General features: G+C 42.7%; 1 protein-coding gene across 1 annotated transcript; it reads right to left on the bottom strand.

The window, feature by feature from the left end:
* Positions 1–5,479: 5,479 nt before the first annotated feature.
* Positions 5,480–6,010, bottom strand: LOC134190276 (collagen triple helix repeat-containing protein 1-like). The gene is made up of 2 exons (XM_062658730.1): positions 5,885–6,010; positions 5,480–5,821 (listed from the first exon to the last, which is right to left on the bottom strand). The coding sequence occupies exons 1-2, from the start codon at positions 6,008–6,010 to the stop codon at positions 5,480–5,482; spliced, it is 468 nt and encodes a 155-aa protein (XP_062514714.1).
* Between the last annotated feature and the right edge of the window lie 16,650 nt (positions 6,011–22,660).

Below are 22,660 nucleotides of genomic sequence, written 5' to 3'. Positions count from 1 at the left end.
TTGTATTTATCACTAATCGTATATCGTTGTCAATTTGACAAGCAAATTCAAGTCTGTCGATTAAAGTATAACACATAGTACAATACCTGATACATAGATCTCAATCAATGCCTGACTAGACAGACTTTCTGAAGTTTTGTCTAAGAAACTTGCACATGCATTCATCCATGAACATCGCTATGAAGGCCTTACTGGCACTTGAAGTTGATTTCCTTGCCAGCACACTTGAACGCATGTTACACGCAATAGCTACAACGCAAAGTCTGCCTCACTTGAGATCGGCTCCATTGTGCATGTCCGACTGTAAAGTGCAGACTGCATGCGTCGTAGACCTGCCCATCCCTCCACACTCCCAAAAATTTCTAGCGAGAACCCTGACATTATGATCTCATATTTAGTATAATTATGCTACGTACGAAGTGCGTACGCACGCTGGCCGGCCTAGCGAATGGACATATCGGCACGCAGGCAGTGCAGGACGAGTGCGATTTCCACTGGCTACCACATGCACTCAGACTCGGCTCGCCTGGGACCCCTCTCGAGCACTCAACTCTAATAGAAGTTCACTGTGACGGAAGTAGAGTTAGCTGACGCCGTCACGGGCAAATGTGCGTATCTGACCGCCTTAACCCTGACTGTCACAGTATTTACAATTAGGTAGTCGTTGCAGTTATGTCGTTTACTACAAACATGACCTAGAAAAACACACGTAATAGATGTTTTCACATTAACGAAAATTAACATTAACGACGTCATCGCCTACCGCGCGTCGATTTGATTCGCTTTTGATGCATTGGCGTTTGTTAACCGCGTAATTCTAGAGCCTAAGCAACAATTTTTCTTTTAGAGCTTTAACCGGTGCGTATAGCGTTGCATCGAATCAGGTGAGGCCTCATTAGGACTCGGCTCTTGTGTGTTTTGCGTGTTTTGCAGTGATGAACAACCTCTTTCTGATCTCTTTCGTGACTCTGCCGCGTTATTTTGAGTGCTGATGTAACATTGAGACTTGACAGGATGCGGGACAAACGTGCGTACGTAATCTATGATGGGAGGTCTGTGTGGTACGTACGCAGTTACCAAATGGTTTGGTTTGTACCTCCTGAATATTTCCTAGAACGTGCGGCGTTTAGGGAATGACTGACGTGAAGAGGAAGTCTTTAGACAAGTCTGGTGGTACTGTGAGGTAAGAAGAGAATGCTTGATTAATATTTCATCTTGATATAATGTCCTCAGCGGTACGTGGCTGTCATATAAATGAACCAGTCACTCAGTGTTGCTGTACTGTGTTTTACCTTTTGGAGTGTGTATTTGCCGTGCCATCATGATTATTTGCTGTGTTCCTGGATCTACTAATGCATCTGCAAAGAGGAAATATTTGAAGTTTCATATGGAAATTTTTGTCACATGGATAAACTTTATTGCCATTTGAATGACGTTGACTGGTGGTTGCCAAGGGATACTCTACATCGAAGTCTACCACAGTCATTTAGAGAGACTTTCCAAAAAATACCTGCATCATTGATGCAACAGAACTATTTACAGAACGTCATTCAGATAGCGATTTGCAATCAGCTTCCTTCTCCAGATACAAACACCACCACACTGTGAAAGCGTTGGTTGCAATATCGCTATGTGGTCATGTTATGTTTGTGTCACGACTATTTACTGGTGCCATAACAGACAAGGACTAACCAAGCAGTCTGGTTTTCTCAATAAATTTGTGCCTAGAGATCAAGTCATGGTAAACAAAGGGTTTGTTATTGCTGACATTCTCATGAACGTTGGGCATCTCTTCTGCTACCTCCTTTTTTAAAAGGAGGAGGTCAGTTTACCGAGGAGCAAGTCATCAATTAAATACCGACAAGTGGCTTTTCTTAGAATCGACATAGAGAGGTGATCAGACGGATATCGAACCATAGCATTTGCAATGTATAAATAACACTTAGTCCAAGCATGGGTCTTTTATATAAGGTATTTACTGTTTGTTCATATCTAAAAATTTGCATCCACCTCCTGTATTGTAGGTTTAATTTTTGTACGGTAAATTAAAAGTAATTAATGTCATTGATATCAATTTTAGTTTGTAATGGTCAATATATATTGGCTCTTGTTATCATTCTTTACTCTTGTGTGTAATGCTCCAGGATACACTACCACTTGCTGTCCAATTTCATTTTCATTGTGTACACCATTTTAATAGTAATACTCAATTATAATACTACAACATTAATTAATGGTATTAATTAGCAGAACTTTATCTACTTGCTACTTAGGGTCCTTTTGTTTTCTAAACGCCGCACGTTCTAGGAAGTATTCAGGAGGTACAAACCAAACCATTTGGTAAGCGCGTAGAACACAGAACACGCATCATAGATTACGTACGCATGTTTGTACCCGCATTTGACGTCTGCCAAGTCTCAATGTTACATAAACACTCAAAATGGCACGGCAGAGTCACGAAAGAGATCAGAAAGAGGTTGCTCATCACTGCAAAACACGCAAGAGCCGAGTTCTAATGAGGCCTCACCTGATACGATGCATCGCTATATGCACCGGTTGAAGTTCGGAAAAAAATTGTTGCTTTGGCTCTAGACTCACGCGGTTAACTAACGCCAATGCATCAAAAGCGAACCAGATCGGCGCGCGGTAGACAATGACGTCGTTAGTGTCACGCCCTGTGAAAGGTCTATTGTCCTAGTGGTCTGGCCCAGAAAGTGTCCGAAGTAAGGTATGGACCAGCATGAGTACTTGTTGTAATCTGAACAACTTCCCTAATCAGGCCATGCTTCCTTCGTGTTTGTAGAGATTTGCTCCACTCTCCAATATTTTCTGATCGAGAGCTTAAACATTCTGGTTTAAAATTTCGACGACCTCCATCTCAATCACAAGAATCAAGTAAAGCCTACTGCATCATGATTGTCAGTCATGCATTGCATGTTTTTCCCGTCAACACTTAGCGTGTACAAAACATGAAGGTTGGACGGCGTTCAATTGTCAATACACCAACCCTGGGATGTCTGCTCTACTACTAAACTACACCAGTGTGGCAGCCCTCACAAATTAGACATTACTCCAAATTCCGTATTTTCACGCATTTAGCTGCATGCCCGTTTAGGCCTGGGATTACCAAGGCTGGCGGTATACCGGCATGCCAGAGAAAGAAAGAGGTGATTTAACCAACCTCCCTATAGACTGGACCCATAGATCTATGCTGCATCTGTTCTTAGCTAATTTATTAGATATTGATTGAACTAACATAAATAAACACTAAGACGTATACTTTTCCATCTAGATGTACTATAAAATCAACCCCATAATGTTTGATTTCTGTCTTCATCCTTCTCTTCGTCATTGTCTTCCGCTCTTCCTTATCTGTCAGCCTTGTGTGTTCTTCTGCTTTAATCATGTTTACACTGTCGACACACTCCACATTCCCTGGCGACTTTCGTTTTGTTTCCACCGTACTACTTGTACTTGCGTAGTACCGCTAGCTTTATCGATTGTATCTGATCTTCTGACACACTGCGAAGATCCATTTTCGATACCTTCTGACTGTTCGACTTTTCTCTTTTCTAGCTGGGCTTTGGGGGAAGCTGCATTCTTTAGGTCAACGCATCAAATTACGGCGCGTGTGCAGTAGAACTACCACGCATGTGTAGTTCTCCCTCACCATTACCGACACTCCACCGACTCCTAAAGAAATAGAATTTAATCGACTCTGTTATGCTGTACAAAGACACGGCTCTTCAAGATAGCTGGCACTAGAATTGGCACTTGGCTATACATTTGACCAAGCAACTGTGCTCACAAATACTGTCATTGACTTTGCTGATAAACATCAAATCTTATAGACCAAACTGCACAAGTTCATGGTTACGATTTGGCAATAATGAAAATAAACAAGCCTGTTAAAAGGTATCATCTCCAATATTTGGTGCAGTGAAAGACGAGCCGGACAGACACTAAGGCAACAATATACTAAGTTTTGTTACTTTAGACGGGCAAACAGGTATTATAGTCTGACTTTATAAATTTTTTCAAAAATTATTGTAGTTCTAATTAGTAGTTACACTTGCAATTACATGAATTGTATGTCTTTGCACAAAATCCTCAGCTTGCACTATTGTGGGTAATCTCTGTAGATAGGAAACTCAACGGGGCGGTGGCAGTGGTCACCACTATACATTTTGAAAACAGTAATTGAATCAATTTCAATATTATATAGTGCTTTTTAGTGTAAGAAGTAAATCTAAATTTCATAAATTATCAATTAGTTAGCATTTTGTTGATTCAAACACAAATTGGTGTGCACTTATGCTATATTCAGTACACTGTTCGTACATAACTGCATGTCACTAGGATACTACTGCAAGTGCACATGCCTGTGCACACGCACACTTGCAGACATTTTAACCTTCTAAGAGACAGGCAGCAATTAACAGAGTACAAGTTGTAGTATATATGTCAATAAAAATAGCTGAGTAGCAACTAGAAATATAATTGATGATTTGTATTGCAACGAGGAATTTGGTTAGTGTAAACATGCAGCAGTGTGGAAACATTGAGCGGTCGGACTTCGGACAATGTCCCACCAAATGTCCAAATACACCAATGTTGGACGTGTTCAGACAAAACGTCTACTCGTACGCGATAAATAATGATAGTGCATGTAATAAGTTTGTCTCTCTGCACGTGATTGGCTTTCCAATATGCTGTTAGCGGACAGTCCCACAGAAAAGCAACCTATATACGGTATAGAAATGGTCTTGACAAAAAAATCCAAATATCGTTAGATATACGTCCAATTTGCCACCGTTGTTGAACTAAAAATAATTGATTTATATCGTCCTAGTTTGAATATCAAGGAGTGCATGTCTTTCACATGAAGCAATGCGAAGTGTTTACTGGTAACTGATAATTATGGAGATACTCCAACACAGCGAAAGATAAGTTCTTTTGTATGCAGAAGAAAAATCTAGGAGCAGCGATGAAACTCTGCTGTAGCTGTATACATTCATGCCGGGGTCTCTTTAGCAACCCCCCCCCCCCCCCCCGGCAACATTTACGATGCTCACGGGCCACTATCACCTACACTAGACTTACATACTATATAGAGCTGTGTAGGCTACCTAGGGGCTAAATTCTAAGACATCGTTGAGGCCAAACTGTTCTTACGATAGTCATAACCAGTCCAGGATATGCTAGTAATGCATGTAAAGTATATATGATAAAACAAGCCTAATAATAAAATTGTGGTGTCCGAAGTATATAGAGTACATGGAAATAGTCGATGACAAACTGGTCGGTGCCAAAAGAGTCTGCACAAACTTTATAGTTATTTATGGTTAGAGTATATGTCTAACAAAGCGAGAAAACGCTCTCGCATACATTGCACATAACTGCCTAGATAGTAAGTCTTGCAAAAACTTATAAATGCTTTACGCAAAATCAAAGACTTAGTTTGAAGTCGCCAAAGTTACTATTGAGCTGGTGGCATCTCTGCAATCATTATTCGAGATACGGAGTTCCAGCCAGAGTAAACATCTGCCACACCGTAACCGGAACATTTCCCAACATGAAATCCAACTCTGACGTCACCGGCTGGAATGCTCTCACAGTAACCTTCAATTTGTCTGTGACGATGAATGTCGTTTCTTGCAGCAGTATAATATACTGCATCAATTGTCATGGGTCCTGTACACTCTTGATCATTAAATGTAAAAAACCAACGAGAACAACAACCGCCACAATTGATACGCAGAGTTCCTCCGTATGCCACATGCAGTGCAGTGTGTCCTTGTTTTTTCTTAAAGCGACATTCCTACGTAATATGACAAATGCGTGTAAGTATTCATAAAGAACAATTGTGTAGTAAAGAATTTACCTGAATAAGTCCAGAGTCTTTGCCATCTTCTCTCTTCCACACACATTGCTTCCGGTTCAGTTTCTGAGTCGCCTCTCCCTTTTCTCCTTTTCCTCCCAAATCTCCTTTATGGCCTTGTATTCCCATAACTCCTTTTGGTCCTTGAGGACCAATTTTGCCACTTGCGCCTTTCTCTCCTTGAGCTCCAATTTCGCCACGATCACCTTTCTCACCAATTGTTCCATCTCTTCCATCTCTACCATCTCTTCCAGGAGACCCCAAAGGACCTGGCGATCCAGGAGAGCCAGGCACGCCTGGGACTCCACCACAACATCCCTTCTATTACAATAGCAGCTAGTGATCAAATTATTACTTAATCATGATTACGTATCATTGTCCTATTTGTCAGCCAGTGCACAGGCACTGTTTATTAATTTACAGTTGGTTTCTAAATGTGGTGTGCTAACGTTATCAAGTTAATTAGGCGTGTTGTTCAATTAACGACATGCATCCTTACGTATACATCACATGTCTTACATTATCCGAAGTTTCTGCACTTGATGTAACTGCTATTGGCAGCAGCAAAAACACGAAAATCGTCGTACTGACAGACTGAAGTTCCATCACCTTGTATACTCACTCTGGTTCTGTCTTGACTGACTGCTAGGTGCTTCAAATGTGCTTATTTATATACTTGGGCTATACCAAGGAATGACGTTATTGTAACAGCACTCTAATTTAGGGAAGTCCATTTTAGTCCATCTATGGAGTTGTTGACGGTTGGCAGAAAGCGTTTTGTGTGTGTAGGATGTACTCCCGCTTTCATTCGGTTCGAAGAACGTCATTAGGTTGTTGTTGTAAACAATCATCACACTAGAAAAGACAACCACATAACATTTGCATTGACACATTTACATTCCAAACGTTTGACCTAACTGCTATCCATACCAAATTTGTACATACCGTGTGTATCGCCCCCTTGTTGCACAATGCGATGCAAGTTTACCTTTGAAAACCACGTCTTATCTAATAGCGAGAAATAATTAGTTGCACACTACGGAATGAAGGAGCTCAACGAACACGAAATCAAGTGCTCGGATCTTGCTTAATGTCTGTTCGAACAAGACAACGTGGGAATCGTGGGTTGTGGTAAAGATCAGAGAGGAGGAGTCACTCGTGAGCGTGATGCTAAGCTCTCTTTGTGTAACCAATATCTTTCTACATCACGTGTTGGCATGATAACGCTGAAACGAGAGACAGCGAAAACGCGTCTTTGTCACCACCATTAGCTCAGACGATTTTGGCAAACGTATTACATCTTGATTAGCATTCCAGTGCTTAATTGCCCTCGTGCGCACAACGTACTGCATTGTCTATACAAAACGTTTGAGTAAAACAAATGGGATTGCAAACATATATTATACTACTTATTCTATTTGAATTGATGGTTAGGCAATCCGAGTTCGAGTAAACTGATCTGTAGCTGCCTCGTACGAGCTTTCGAATCTTGGAACTTCACCTTCCTACATACGCTCACGTGTTCACATTATCTCGGGTTTTCCCCACAGCCTTTCCATTTTTGAACAGACTTTAGTAGAACACTAAACTAAAGTTGGTACGCTGTAGACTTTCTGCAAAAGGGTCTGGCATATGTATGGCATTTTGGCTCTCTTACATTACAATACCAAAATGGGATCTACACATCTCATTATATATATGCGTCTCTTGCCTCCAACGCATGCAGCGTACACCGTAACAAACAAAACGCCTAGCAGTCAACTTTTGCGTCTTCGTTGGCTGTAAAAAACGTCACTCTGAACTGTTTCGTTGGCACTGGTGTGCATGTGCACAAGTTAAGCCTGCCACAATGTACCGTTTGATTTCTGTACTCTTCCAAGAGTGTACCGCACATGTGTACATGGCTGTATGCACCGAGCTCACTCACACAAATTCTAATTAAGTCTTGCGGACCAGTGAGATAAGCAGAGGAGAAGGGTCTTATGCTGCTCGATCACCATCTTGCTGTTGATTGTTATCCAATCTGTGCTATAGCTCATACATTTGAGTGTTTGACAGCGTGTGCCAAGAACATAATCACCAACAGCGTGCGCCAAGAACATAATCACAAACTGACGTCATACTAATATCATATGTTTTCAACCCCTTCCTGTTTACGACAGGCCATTGAGCAATTCATGGTTAACTCTTGTCAACTGTAAATGTATGACGTCATATGGTGCGTGAGAACATGTATCAATTACTTCATTGTTTAATCTATTGTGTGCAAACGTCAGAAAATGTTGTTTCTACTCAATCGTAATCTGTAGCCGTATCTAGAAAGGACTCTTACCACAACTACTCAAATTGTCCCAAACTTCATGGCATAATCTAGACGGGTAAAGATGAACTGACAATAGTTTATGCAAATCTGTTTCCACATCTCTGTTCAAAATGCTAGACGTACTCCCGCCATATGCTTTTTTCTGTTCTTTGTCAAGCAGTCGACATACACTAGAGAAGAGCGCAAATGAAATCGATTGGCTGATCTATGAGTCTGATTGGTAGGCGTGCTTGCTGCGGTTGGACCTGCGCGGGAGTTGTAGAATGTTTCCTTACTGTTATAAAGTAATTTTGCGAAGTCATAAAGTGTCGCACAACAAATTGCTCCTGTAAATCCAGTAAACTACTGATTGGACCAACATTCCTAAACCTGTTGATTCCTAAAACATCTCTGTTTCATTGCAACACGCGTCTATTCGTCGACGTCGTAATCAGCATCGAATAATAAAAAAAAAAGCTAGCAAATACTGGTCATTCATCACATAGCAAACGTTTCACAATGACGATTCAGAGTCGTCGTATTGCTATACTGCAACTACCTCATTCAAACGCAACAAACCTACAACAATTGAGTTGCTCACGCGCCATTGTCCCGTGGACTAGACCTACTAAGGCAGTTCCAAGAACTTGTGACAACGTGAGTTTACAAATGGAGTCAAAACTGTTCGTACGATGATAATATACCAGTCCACATTATAATATTAATTTGTATACGGTTCCATAAAATACAGAAAATCTCAAATAATATTAATAATTGTATTGACTAATTACATCCGACTTAGAGTACATTCATGCACATCGTCAATGTCAAAATAGTCGCGGCCAAAAGAGATTGCTTTACATTTATAGTTATATAAGGTTAGCGTACAACAAAGAATGCGAAAGAATGCTCTTGCATGCATCGCACATGCAAGCCTCGAACTTCCAGACCAGAGAGTGCGCGAACTCTAGTCTGGACCACGTCGATACTAAATTGATTTCAGAAGTATTTATGAAAAACGATGCCAAATGGTAGTCTAACCTAGATCAACATATCATTTGTAAATGCCATGAGATCTCACGAACAAAGAACACAGAAACGTCTGCCGTGTTTCCGGTGATATCTTGGTGGACGATGTTGCATAATTCTTGAAGACGGACGACGTATCTTGCTAGAGAGGACACATAGACTGCCCAACTGTCGACCGTGCCGTATATTGTAAACGCAATCTTAATTAATCAACTTCCACTCGCTACTGCTACCCAGTCAAATCTAACTCAATCAGAATCAATACCGCTTCTTATACTACCCTAGCTCAGTCAAACACAATACCGGGCCAATGACCAATCACAATCACTGACGTATATGTCACATGTCTCTACGTCACACAACTTCCTCCTCTAGACAAGATTTGCTTTCACCACATCTTCGTACTCATGTAGTAGACATCGACATCATCCCATGCGACTGAGAAAGTCAGCCTTGTTCTACATCCCTTCTACCATTTCAATCTTCATGTGGTAATTCTGTAAATATAGCGCCAACGCATCACTTGATAGTTCAGAAATCTTGCTTGCTTGAGGTATGTCAGAGGCTGGTGATCTGTTTGAAGGTCAAATTCTCTTTCATACAAAAATGTTTTTAACTTCTTCACACTCCAACCGATCGCCAAATAGTCTCTTTCAATCGTAGAGAAGCATATCCCCTTTCAGTTAGCTTCTTGCTGATGTAGGTTACTGAAAACATCTTGGCCCCATGTTGCTGCATGAGCACAGCCCCGATGCCTATTTCAGAAGCATCTGTCTGCAAGAAGAATTGCTTGCTATGATCATGAAAGTGAAGAGTAAGGTGACTTGTTATCGTAGCCTTCAATGTCGTGTAGTCCTTCTCCTGAGATCAACCCAGATTACTTGGTTGGGTTGTCCCTTCCTAGTAGCATCAGTCAACGGTACAGCTATAGCTGTGTAATTTAGGACGAATTCACGGAGTCCCCGGTCAGGCCAAGAAATGACCGCACATCCTTCTTATTCAATGGCCTACTGACATTTCTCACCTTTCGAAGGTTCTCTTCAAGTGGTGCACTTGTTCCGCGACCGACTTGATGAACGCCAAAAGAAGTTGTTTCTGCCCCAATAACAGTCTTAGATGGTCTGACTGTAAGTTTGGCATTAGCCAGGCGTCTCAACAGCTCTCGGAGCGTCGCCACATGACAATCTCACGTAGGTGTATGAACTAAAATGTCATCGACATAATGCTCTACGTTTTCCATTCCTCTCAAAAATTTTCTGATAGCTCTGGTCAACGTTGCCCCTGAGTTCACCATGCCGAATGGTATACGAAGAAACTCATACACCACATCTGGTGTGGAAAACGGCGTTTTATGCATGTCGCCAGGCGCCATACGGACTTGCCAGTAACTCCTAATAAGATCAATCTTTGTGAAGAAACGGTCATTCCTGAGATTTTGCATGAGGTTCGCAATCGAAGTCATGGGCTCCACATCGCACCATGTCACCTTATTCAATTTTCGATAGTCAACACAGACTTGGTTAGTACCTTCCTCACGACAACGACAGGCGACGAATATGGGAATATGATTCCCGTATTATCTTCAGCTGTAGCATTTTTCTGATGTCTCCCTTGAGTGACTGTCTAATGCTAAAAGGCACCGCATATGGCTTGGTCCTGATTGTCTCAGTAGTAGTCAAACTTATACGATGCTGAATAACGTCAGTTTCCCCTGGTAGGTCGGTACAGATCTGCTGGACCTCGGTCGATATGTCTCGAAACTGACCCTTTTGCTCTTTGGTTAAGTTCTCCTCAATGATGACATCCTCCCAATGATTCATTAGCCTGGCAAGCACCGAGATCTAGTAGCTCGCTGTCGTCAACCGCATCGTCGGAACCACATGACTCGTCATCCTCAATGATGGCTGAACAGACCCTCTCCAAAACAGCACTACCAACCATCATCGGGTTTCTGTTGACAGCCTTAACCACCTCTCCATCCTTGGCTCTCTCCTGATACTTCTTGAGCAAATTAATGTGATAAGTTTTGCTATTTCCTCTGACTTTGATTCGATAATCGTTGACACTACGCTTCGCCTCGACTTGGTATGGGCCCTTCCACTGCATGATCAGCTTGTTGCTGTCAGTAGGGCGTAGCAGTAGCACCTTGTCCGCTACCTCCATACTCCTTTCCTTGATTTTGCGGTCATAGTAACGCTTCCGTCTAACTTGAGTCTTACCTAGCTCTTCCCTTGCAATACGTAACGCCTCCTCAAGCCTCTTCCTCGACTCGAATAAGTATTGGTAGCTAGTTCTCACTTCCGTTGCATCATCCTTCGTGGTCCAAAGGTGTCGTATGATTCTCATGCACCGGCGTAGCTTCCGGGGGCTGGGGGAGGCTATAGCCCCACAAACATTTGGGCGTGTCATTTCCCTTCAAGCAAAACTATAATTCTAAGTTACTAAAGAGTGACATTCCGCTTAATTGCTCTCAGAGTAGTGTGTTGACAATCGATGAAGTTAATTGAATCTAGCTCTTTGACAATACACATCATCATTTCAGTATGATAAAACCAGTGTCGAAAAGTCGTGACACGGAAAGTGCGCATGACCATCACTAGCCTTGAACTTCCAGACCAGAGAGCGCGCAAAGCGCGCAAACTCAAGTCCATACTAAAATGATTTTAGAAATAGTCTTCTAAGCCAATCAGATCCTTAACACCGGAATGTTGGTTGTAAATTCTGATTGGTTTAGCAATAATTGGTAATGCTAAATGACTAACGCTGATTGCGCCCGTGTGAAATCCTCGTGGACGGCTAAGTGCATACCAGAACAGTGATCAAGACTCTGCTGCACGCACACATCTTAGTTTTAGTTTCAGCTTCAGTTCTTCGATATTTTCAAGCTTGCGGTGAGAGGACATGCACAGCAGCGTCGCTAGATCATCAACTTTGACAACTGGTCGAGTGGTAGCCTCTCTATTCGAGCAGTTAGAGTAGCTAGTGGTCTGCCGAAGAATCGAAGAATTGTCGTTTCATGCCGTCTATCAAGATATCACCGTGAACACTGCAGTCGTCTCTCCTTCGTTCGTGAGATCTCATGGCATTTACAAATGATATGTTGATCTAGGTAAAACGATCCTACGCTGTTAGACTACCATTTAGCATTGCTATTGATCAGTACTTCCGAAATCATTTTACTATCAGACTAGAGTTCGCGCGCTTCGCGCTCTCTCTGATCTGGAAATTCGAGGCTAGACCATCACCCAGAGTCTCTATATACGGCTCTGCCATCACCTATTTGAGACGTTTACTACGCTATTCGGCAACGAAAGAGTCAAAGAAAGCCGCATCAAAAAAGCATGCAGAAGGCTATCCATCAACTATTTTAAGCAAGTGTAGTTAATGTCGACAACCCGATTGATCGGTGAACGGAATTTCCTGCGGTTCCGCTACCTAGTGATTTGCTTGCACTCCACGATACTTAATTAATTTCTCCACAAGTTATTCTAGCTAACTAGCTAACCTATATTGCTTGCTATATTATGGAATGCTAAAATTGGTCAACGTTATTTGCACTGAATTGGTCTTCTAGATTTCATTGTCATCGAAATGACATTTAATTAACAATTGACCACGGCAGCGAGACATAAAAACATTTTTTGCAGGGACTGTAACAGTGGTTTCACTCATTCATACGCACACTGACGGCACTCAGTCCTGCAGTTTTTTTGTAACCTAAAATTTATAATATTTACTTAGTTGGATGTATACAAACTACGAGCAAGAAAGATAGAAATGGGCGTGGTTTTAGGCCTAATTATTACCCCAGAACATGACGACCACGCTATGCCGGTGTCTCATGGGTCCTCGAACTGTTCTTCCATAAAGTAGTTCAAACGAAAATGAACCTGTTGAATCCTCGGGCACCTCTCTGTACACGAAAAGCAGTGGGTTGACATACCTGTGCCAGTGCCTTGGCCACTCGCTACATAATCTTCTCAGCATCGTCTTGAGTGTCCTATTAAATTTTTCCATCAACCCATTGCACATTGGATGATACGGTGTTGTACTTAGTTGGCGTATACTCAACAGCCTTGAGACCTCCTGCATGCACTCTGACACAAATTGAGTGTCCATGTCGCTAAGGACTTCCTCGGCTACCCCAAGACGGCTATAAATATTTACCAGACCCTCAGCAACTGTCTCGCTGTTCACTTTTCAGTGGTATGGCCTCAGGGTACCTCGTGGCATAGTCGACTAACGTCAGAATGTAGCGATGCTCCTCTTCACTGGGTGGATGTATCGGATCAATTGAGTCGACTGTGACTCTCTTAAATGGCTGATCAACGAAAGGAATGTTCTGCAGAGGAGCACTTGAAACCGATCCCTTCAGTATTGTTCTCTGACAGATGTCACAAGACCGACAAGATCTCGACACATTAGTGTGTATGGCTGGCCAATAAAAGTTGTTGAGTATCCTGTCAACTGTCTTCCGAATGCCCAAGTGTCTTCCCATTATTGAGTCGTGCGCAAGCTCCATCTCCTGCTTTTCGTAATTGCTCCGGTACCACCCCCTGTCGAACTGGCTTGCCATTGTTGACATTGAGATGTTTGAACACTCGATACAGAACTCGATCTTTGACTTCGAACTTAATTAAGTGTTATTGAGGCAGAAACAACTTCTTTTGGCGTTCATCAAGTCGGTTGCGGAACAAGTGCACCACTTGAAGAAAACCTTCGAAAGGTGAGAAATGTCAGTAGGCCATTGAATAAGAAGGATGTGCGGTCATTTCTTGGCCTGACCGGGGACTACCGTGAATTCGTCCTAAATTACACAGCTATAGCTGTACCGTTGACTGATGCTACTAGGAAGGGACAACCCAACCAAGTAATCTGAGGTGATGATCAGAAGAAGGCCTACACGACATTGAAAGCTATGATAACAAGTCACCCAATTCTCCACCTTCCTGATCATAGCAAGCCATTCTTCTTGCAGACAGATGCTTCTGAGATAGGCATCGGGGCTGTGCTCAAGCAGCAACATGGGGCCAAGATGTTTCCAGTCACCTACATCAGCAAGAAGCTAACTGAAAGGGGAAATGCTTCTCAACGATTGAAAGAGAATTTTTGGCGACTGTCTGGAGTGTGAAGAAGTTAAGAACATTATTGTATAGAAGAGACTTTGTCCTTCAAACAGATCACCAGCCTCTAACATACCTCAAGCAAGCAGATCTCTGAACGATCGAGTGATGCGTTGGGCGCTATATTTACAGAATTACCACATGAAGATTGAAATGGTAAAAGGAATGGAGAACAAGGCTGATATTCTCAGCCGTATGGGATGACGTCGATGTCTAATACGTGAGTACGAAGATGTGCTGAAAGCAAATCTTGTCTACAAGAGGGAGTTGTGTGACGTAGAGACATGTGACATATGCTTCGGTGATTGTGATGGTCATTGGACCGGTATTGTGTTTGATTGAGCTAGAGTAGTATAAGAAGCAGTATTGATTCTGATTGAGTTAGATTTGACTGCGCCACGGTAGCGAGTGAAAGTTAGTTAAGATTGCGTTTACAATATACGGCACGGTGAACCGTTGGGCATTCTACGCGTCCTCTCTCGTAAGGTGCTGCGTCCGTCTTCATGCTGGGACTCACTTCCGGACAGGCCCCCAAATGTTGCAGAGTTCCCGAAGATGGACGCAGCATCTTACGAGAGAGAACGCGTAGAGTGCCCAACGGTTGACCGTTGGACGGGATTACTACACGCGTTCTCCATAAGACGCAGCCCTGTTCTGTGGACAGTTCATGACGCCTTGTCCAGTAAGGTTTAAGTCGCTCACCTGTTACATGATCTGGCCTTCCCGTCATTGTCATGTCGTACACTCTCGCTAAAAATGGGTCTCTCCTAGTGGCCGATCGAATCTCCTTGCTCGTGACAGGCAATTCGTCTACCGGCAAAAAGTGGGAATTTTCTCCGTTCTTGCTAGAGGTTTCAGCTTCCGTTTCTTGCGGCGTGGGTAGTCTCGAGAACGTCTCCGCATGTCCTAAGTTTGTCCCCTTTCGGTAAACTATCTCGTATGAGTATCCGGACAGTATCATTGCCCACCTCTGCAGCCGTGCCACTGCCATGGCCGGTACTCCTTGTTTGGGTCCGAAGATAGCCGTGAGCGATATGTGATCGGTCTCTAAGGTAAATCTCCGACCCCAAATATATTGATAAAACTTCTTTATTCCGAATATTATGGCCAGTGCTTCGCGTTCGACTTGTGAGTAATTCCCTTCCGTGGTTGTCATTCTCCGGGAGGCAAAGGCAATTGGGCGTTCTGGTGTAATAATACTGCCCCTAAATCATACGCCAAGGCGTCGCACGCAAGCGTGAGAGGCTTCTTTGCATCGTAGTGTTATAACACCCGTGCCCCTAAGATCATCTGTTTGCTTTCTTGGAACGCTTTCTCACATTTATCGTTCCATAACCACATGCTCTTCTTGTGTCTCGGTTCGTCCAATGACTGGAGGATTGTTGAAATGTCTGGTAAGAAATGTGAATAGTATCTAAGCAGGCCTAGATAGCTCGCCAGTTTGGTCACATCTTCCGGTCTGGGCGCCTCCAAGAGTGCCCGTGTCTATTCCTGTGTTGGACGTATGCATCTGGAATCTACCACGAGGCCTAAATACTGTACCCCATCTTGTAAAAAGGCGCACTTGGATTGTTTCAGTTGGACTCTATCTATGCCGCTCTAACCTCGCTAGGACGTTGTCCAGCAACGTCAGATGCACTCTCTTGCTTGGTGCCGTCAAAATAATGTCGTCTAAATAGCAGGCTACTCCGTCGAGGCCAGACAGAATCTGGTCCATCGTTCTCTGGAAAATCGCGGGGCTGAACTCACACCGTAGCTAAGGCGGTTGAGTCTGTAGAGTTCCTTATGTGTGTTTAGAGTGAGGCATTCTTTTGAGGTGTCTGCCACCTCCAACTGTGTGTACGCATGAGAAAGATCTAGTGTGGTGAACTGCTTAGCTCCAGCTAATGTAGCAAATATATCCTCTTCTGTGAGAAGAGAATAACGATCCATGTCTATCATTTGGTTGAGTGTGATCTTGTAATCACCACAGATGCGTACCATCTTGTCCTTCTTCGGTATGTTCACTGTTGGGGTTACCCACTCCGAATGGTCCACCTTACTGACGACCTTGTTCTTCTCCAGGCGGCCTAATTCCGTGGCAATAGCTTCTCTCATAGCATAGGGTGCTGCTCTGTTTTTCCGAAATACTGGCTTGGCTCCCTGCTTCAAATGTATTGTTGCCTTGAAATCCTTGATGACGCTGTATCCATCTTTGAACACCGCCTGGTGTCGCTCAATGATCTCCTCCACCTCTGTGTCTTTGGTCAGCGCTTCCCCTTTTATGTCAACGTTGCATATCCTAGGCCAGTTAATGCGTATCAGTTCCAGCCAATTTCTGCCCTACAGTGCTGGCTGATTCCCAGCAACAATCACCAGGGTAGGTTTGGTTTCTGTCTTTCATATTGCACTGGGACCCGAGTTACTCCTTTTATCTCTAGTGGCCTTCCATGGTAGTCTCTCAGTTTCAAATTCGTCTTTTCCAAGGAGTACCGTCGTAGATGGCAATTGTAATTGTGCAGTTGTTCAGGTGCTACCGACACTACAGCTCTTGTGTCTAACTCCATTTGAATGGGGTCTTTCCCGACAACCACTTCCACCATGTACTGGGTGTGCACCAGTTTATGGTGTGGATTTCACCAATGTTCTGGGCCTTCTGAATGTAATACATTCCAAATTCAACAGTATCTTCTGCTGTGTCTTGGTCCTCTTCTCTTTCATTACAATCTACCAACTTGGTCTCCCACTGTGTGTTGTTCTTTCTCTTGCACATGTGTTTGAGGTGGCCCACCTTAGTTCAGCGGTGGCATTTACTCTTTTTGTGCCAGCATTTATGCGCATCATGTTTACCACCACAACGATAACACTGTTCTCAGTCATCCATTGTTGGTTTCCTGAACTTTTTCTTTGTCGCTGTGGACACTAGGTGGACGGTTGACTCTTTAGGTTGTGCATGACTAGCCAACGCAGCGGTGTCCCTTGCGGCTAGCTCCATAGCTTGAGCTAAGTTTCACGCTCTCTTGAACGTCAAATCTTTATCAGACAACAATTTCTTTTGTATTGTATCACTTCGCAGACCACAAACTAACCTGTCACATAGCGATTCTTCTAAAATCGCTCCAAAATTGCATCTGCTCGCTTGGTGTTTCAACGCCACGACGTAAGCTGCGATGGTCTCTCCTGTTTGCCGATCCCGGCGATAAAATCGTAAACGCTCAGCTATCACCAGTGACTGTGGTTTGAAATGGGCCTTCAGCGTCTGCAACAGTTCTGTGTACGTCTTGGTATTGGGTGCGGCTGGTGTTAGAAGATTTCTCAGTACCCCATACGTGCTGTCGCCTATGACTGTCAGTATCACACTTACGCGCGAGTCGATGGCGTCCGCTTGGTCTGCTGGTGGAGCCGTGATTTTATTTGCTGCCATCCAGTGCTCTAAGCGCTCGAGGTAGACTTCGATGTCTTCTTTGGACTCGTCAAACTCCTCGATCCTGCCAATAGCGGACATCGTAGACGCCACGCTATCCTTACCGATCCCCTGCGCGGGAAAATGTCAAATCCGTATTCCTCGTCGCCAATGTAGTATACCAGGACGGAAACAGGTAGAAGTAGCTCCTTTAATCCGCTAGCGGCTGACGGTAATACAGAACTCGAAACTCAACGTGTACAATGACAGACGACTACATCCACGCATGCGGAGTTCAGATATCTAATCTACTACAACAAGGAATGCGGAAAAATGCTCTTGCATGCATTCCACATAACTGCCTAGATAGTAAGTCTCGCAGAAGGTTGGAAATATTTTACGCAAAATTATAAAGCTAGTTTGAATTTGCCAAAGTTACCGTTGAGCTGGTGGCATTTCCAGTGGCGGATCTAGAAGGGATCATGGAACCTCCTAAAATTTTGTGACGTCATCACGCGGAGATGACCGCATACCAGCAGTGCTTGTTACTTCCTGACGTGACTCGCAGCTCACGTTTTAGTTTTAGGTAACTTCACACGGAGGTGCAGCACAGATTATGAACTTTCGACGTAGGTCCATCATCGTCGGACAGTGCGAGTGAGTCGTGCGGTACCCTACTCTTTCTACAGAATTTTATGGTAACTTGTTTTCAATCTCAGTTGTTCTCCAACAACATGTTTCATTTACTTCCTTGCAATGATAATGTTTCAAAGTAGTTATTTTCTATCTCATGAAAATATACTTCTACCTTTAATGGTCACAACATTCACTATTTCATGAATCCATATATGTCTATAGAAGCTTTCTTCTGAAAGAAAAGAAAAAGCGGTAACATTTGCCTGTCTAGCGAAAGACATGTATGAGCTTGCAAGATCAATTCAAATTCTCCAGTACTGTAGATTCATTAACGTATACTTCCGTTCTATGGTATAGGTAATTAAATAGCTAATTTATATCTGGAGGCGTGACTGATCCTAATATTTGTGACGTCACGGAACCTCATTAGAAAATCCTGCATCCGCCCCTGATTTCTGATATCATTGTTCGAGATACGGAGTTCCAGAGAGTTACAATCTTCTACACCGTATCTTCTATATTTTACAAAATGAAAACTACTCTGACGTCACCAGCTAGAATGTTTTTACAGTAACCTTTGATTTGTCTGTAGAAATGAATATCTTTGTGTATATTAGTGTAATACGCTGCTTCAATTGTCATCGATCTTGCGCACTCTTGATCATTAAATGTAAAAAACTAACGAAAACAACAATCGGCACAAAACAGACGCAAATTGCCTAAATACGACACGTGCAGTGCAGTGTGACGGTGCCTTTTTAATGAGAGCAGCATTCTTACGTAATATGAGATAAGCATGTAAGAAAAAACACAAGTTGGGTCGCGCGATCGCCAATTAATTAAGACAAAATATTTTATTGATCCTGCACGTAGAAACGTGTGCAAATGATGTTTAGAAAGTAAGTGTTCACAAAGGACGTTTTTTGTGCACTTTAAATTGCATTCAAAACAGAAACAATGAAATATCGTATTCTGCATTGGCGCGCGAACGGAGGCAGAACTGCAAGGGCCGTACGAAGAAGATGTACAGTGTACAGTTGAAAAAAGAATGCACCCACATTAATTAACTGTAGTTCAATCTTCACACGTCCATAGCGAGTAGACAACAGTCATGGCAGACGTAGAGTACGTTATGACTACACCTAACACTATCTAGAGTAATGGTACAATCCGTATATCAATACACAATCAGATTCTGTATAGGCGTAGCAAACCATAGGGCACTCTATTTCTTGACTGATAGCTTTCCGTTCCTGTCTATCTAGAGCACTGGAAAGACGTGTCTTCGAGCATGCGCGTAATCTGGTCAGTGCTCCTTTAGACGTATACGTATGAAGTAGTTCATTGTATAAGCGGTTGTTTGCAAACGTCATAGAGCGCTTGTAACAATGTTGTGGTGTGGTGCTTAGGTTGACGAGTCAATTTAGCATATCATTTGCATCTCCAACTAGATACTATAGAAAGTTGCAATAAGGACCGGCTTGCCTATCACAAAGTGCTTCTGTAACTAATTACAGAGTAGACTTTATATATTTATCGCGTCGTGTGATATTTTGTTGTTTGAGAAAAGAGAGGTGAGTTCTGGTTAAACCCAACATGTCAATTCGCCGTTCACCAGAATTGAGACATGGAAACACTAATTAGTATGATTGTTGTGATCCGCAATGCATGGGTAATCCCCAAAGCACGTGATTGTATGTAAAGTCGATAACAATGCTGCTAACGATTCTCATGCAAATACGCATGCATGTAACGATTAATGTAATCTGTTTAGCTATACATTTGTGTTTCAGAAAACGTGTACTAAAGGAATGTCATTACTAAATCAGTGGTGTATAATTACAAAATACTATATATATATATATATATATATATATATATATATATATATATATATATATATATACACGGCTAAAGATGAACGGACAATATTTTATGCAAATCTGTTTTCGCATCTCTATTCAAAATGCTAGACGCACTCCCGTCATATGCTTTTCTGTTCTTTGCCAAGCAGTCGATATACACTAGAAAAGAGAGCAAATGAAATCGATTGGCTGGTCTATGAGTCTGATTGGTAGGCGTGCTTGCTGCTGTTTGACCTGCGCCGGAGTTGTAGAATGTTTCCTTCCTGTTATAGAGGAAATTTGCAAAGTCATAAAGGGTCGCACAACAAATTGCTACTGTAAATCCAGTAGACCACTAATTAGACAAACTTTCCTAAACCTGTTGATTCCTAAAACATCTCTGTTTCATTGCAACACTCGTCTAACCGTCGACGTCGTGGTCAGCGTCGAATAATATAAATAGAGCTAGCGAATACTGCGTCATTCATCACACAGCAAACGTTTCACCGTGACGATTCAGAGTCGTCGTATTGCTATACTGCAACTACCTCATTCGAATGCAACACACTCACAACATTTACGTTGCTCACGCGCCAGTGTCCCGTGGACTAGACCTACTAAGGCAGTTCCAAGAACTTGTGACAGCGTGAGTGTACGAATAGAGTCAAAACTGTTCGTAAGATGATAATAGACCAGTCCAGATTATAATATTAATTAGTGTACGGTTTCATGAAATACAGCAAATCTCAAATAATAATAATCATTGTATTGACTAATTACATCCGACTTAGAGTACATGCATGCACATCGTCGATGTCAAAATTGTCGCTGCCAAAGGAGATTGTTTTACATTTATAGTTATATAAGGTTAGAGTACAACAAGGAATGCAAAAGAATGCTCTTGCATGCATCGCACATACTAGCCTCGAACTTCCAGACCAGAGAGCGCGCGATCTCTAGTCTGGACCACGTCGATACTAAAATGATTTCGGAAGTATTTATGAAAAGCGATGCTAAATGGTAGTCTAAAAGCGTAACATTGTCTTACCTAGATCAACATATCATTTGTAAATGCCATGAGATCTCACGAACAAAGAAGAGAGAAACGTCTGCCGTGTTTTGCGGTGATATCTTGGTGGACGGTGTTGCAGAGATCCTGAAGACGGACCCAGCACCTTAGGAGAGAGGACACGTAGACTGCCCAACGGTCGACCGTGCCGTATATTGTAAACGCAATCTTAATTAATCAACTTCCACTCGCTACCGCTACCCAGTCAAATCTAACTCAATCAGAATCAATACCGCTTCTTATACTACCCTAGCTCAGTCAAACACAATACCGGTCCAATGACCAATCTCAATCACTGACGTATATGTGACATGTCTCTATGTCACACAACTCCCTCTTGTAGACAAGATTTGCTTTCAGCACATCTTCGTACTCATGTAGTAGACATCGACGTCATCCCATGCGACTGAGAAAGTCAGCCTTGTTCTACATCACTTTTACCATTTCAATCTTCATGTGGTAATTCTGTAAATATAGCGCCCAAGGCATCATTCGATAGTTCAGAAATCTCGCTTGCTTGAGGTATGTTAAAGACTGGTGATCTGTTTGAAGGACAAATTCTCTTCCATAGTAAAATGTTCTTAACTTCTTCACACTCCAGACGATCGTCAAACAGTCTCTTTCAATCGTTGAGAAGCATTTCCCTTTCAGTTAGCTTCTTGCTGATGTAGGTGACTGGAAACATCTTGGCCCCATGTTGCTGCATGGGCACAGCGCCGATGCCTATCTCAGAAGCATCTGTCTGCAAGAAGAATGGCTTGCTATGATCAGGAAGGTGAAGAATTGAGTGACTTGTTATCGTAGCCTTCAATGTCGTGTAGGCCTACTCCTGATCATCAACCCAGATTACTTGGTTGGGTTGTCCCTTCCCAGTAGCATCAGTCAACGGTACAGCTATACCTGCGTAATTTGGGACGAATTTACGGTAGTACCCGGTCAGGCCAAGAAATGACCGCACATCCTTCTTAGTCAATGACCTACTAGCAGTTCTCACCTTTCGAAGGTTCTCTTCAAGTGGTGCACTTGTTTCGCAACCGACTTGATGACCGACAAAAGAAGTTGTTTCTGCCCCAATAACAGCCTTAGATGGTCTGACTGTAACATTGGCTTTAGTCAGTCGTCTCAACAGCTCTCGGAGTGTCGCCACATGACAATCTCACGTAGTTGTATGAACTAAAATGTTATCGACATAATTCTTTACGTTTTCCATTCCTCTCAACAATTTTCTGATAGCTCTGGTCAACGTTGCACCTGAGTTCACCATGCCGAATGGCATACGAAGAAACTCATAGACTCCATTTGGTGTGGAAAACGCTGTTTTATGGATGTTGCCAGGGGCCACAGGTACTTGCCAGTAACCCCTAATAAGATCAATCTTTGTGAAGAAACGGTCA

The sequence above is a fragment of the Corticium candelabrum genome, chromosome 14 (genome assembly GCF_963422355.1).
Source record: "Corticium candelabrum chromosome 14, ooCorCand1.1, whole genome shotgun sequence".
In the NCBI taxonomy this organism is placed as follows: Eukaryota; Metazoa; Porifera; class Homoscleromorpha; order Homosclerophorida; family Plakinidae; genus Corticium; species Corticium candelabrum.
This window is presented reverse-complemented; position numbering and strand designations above follow the sequence as displayed.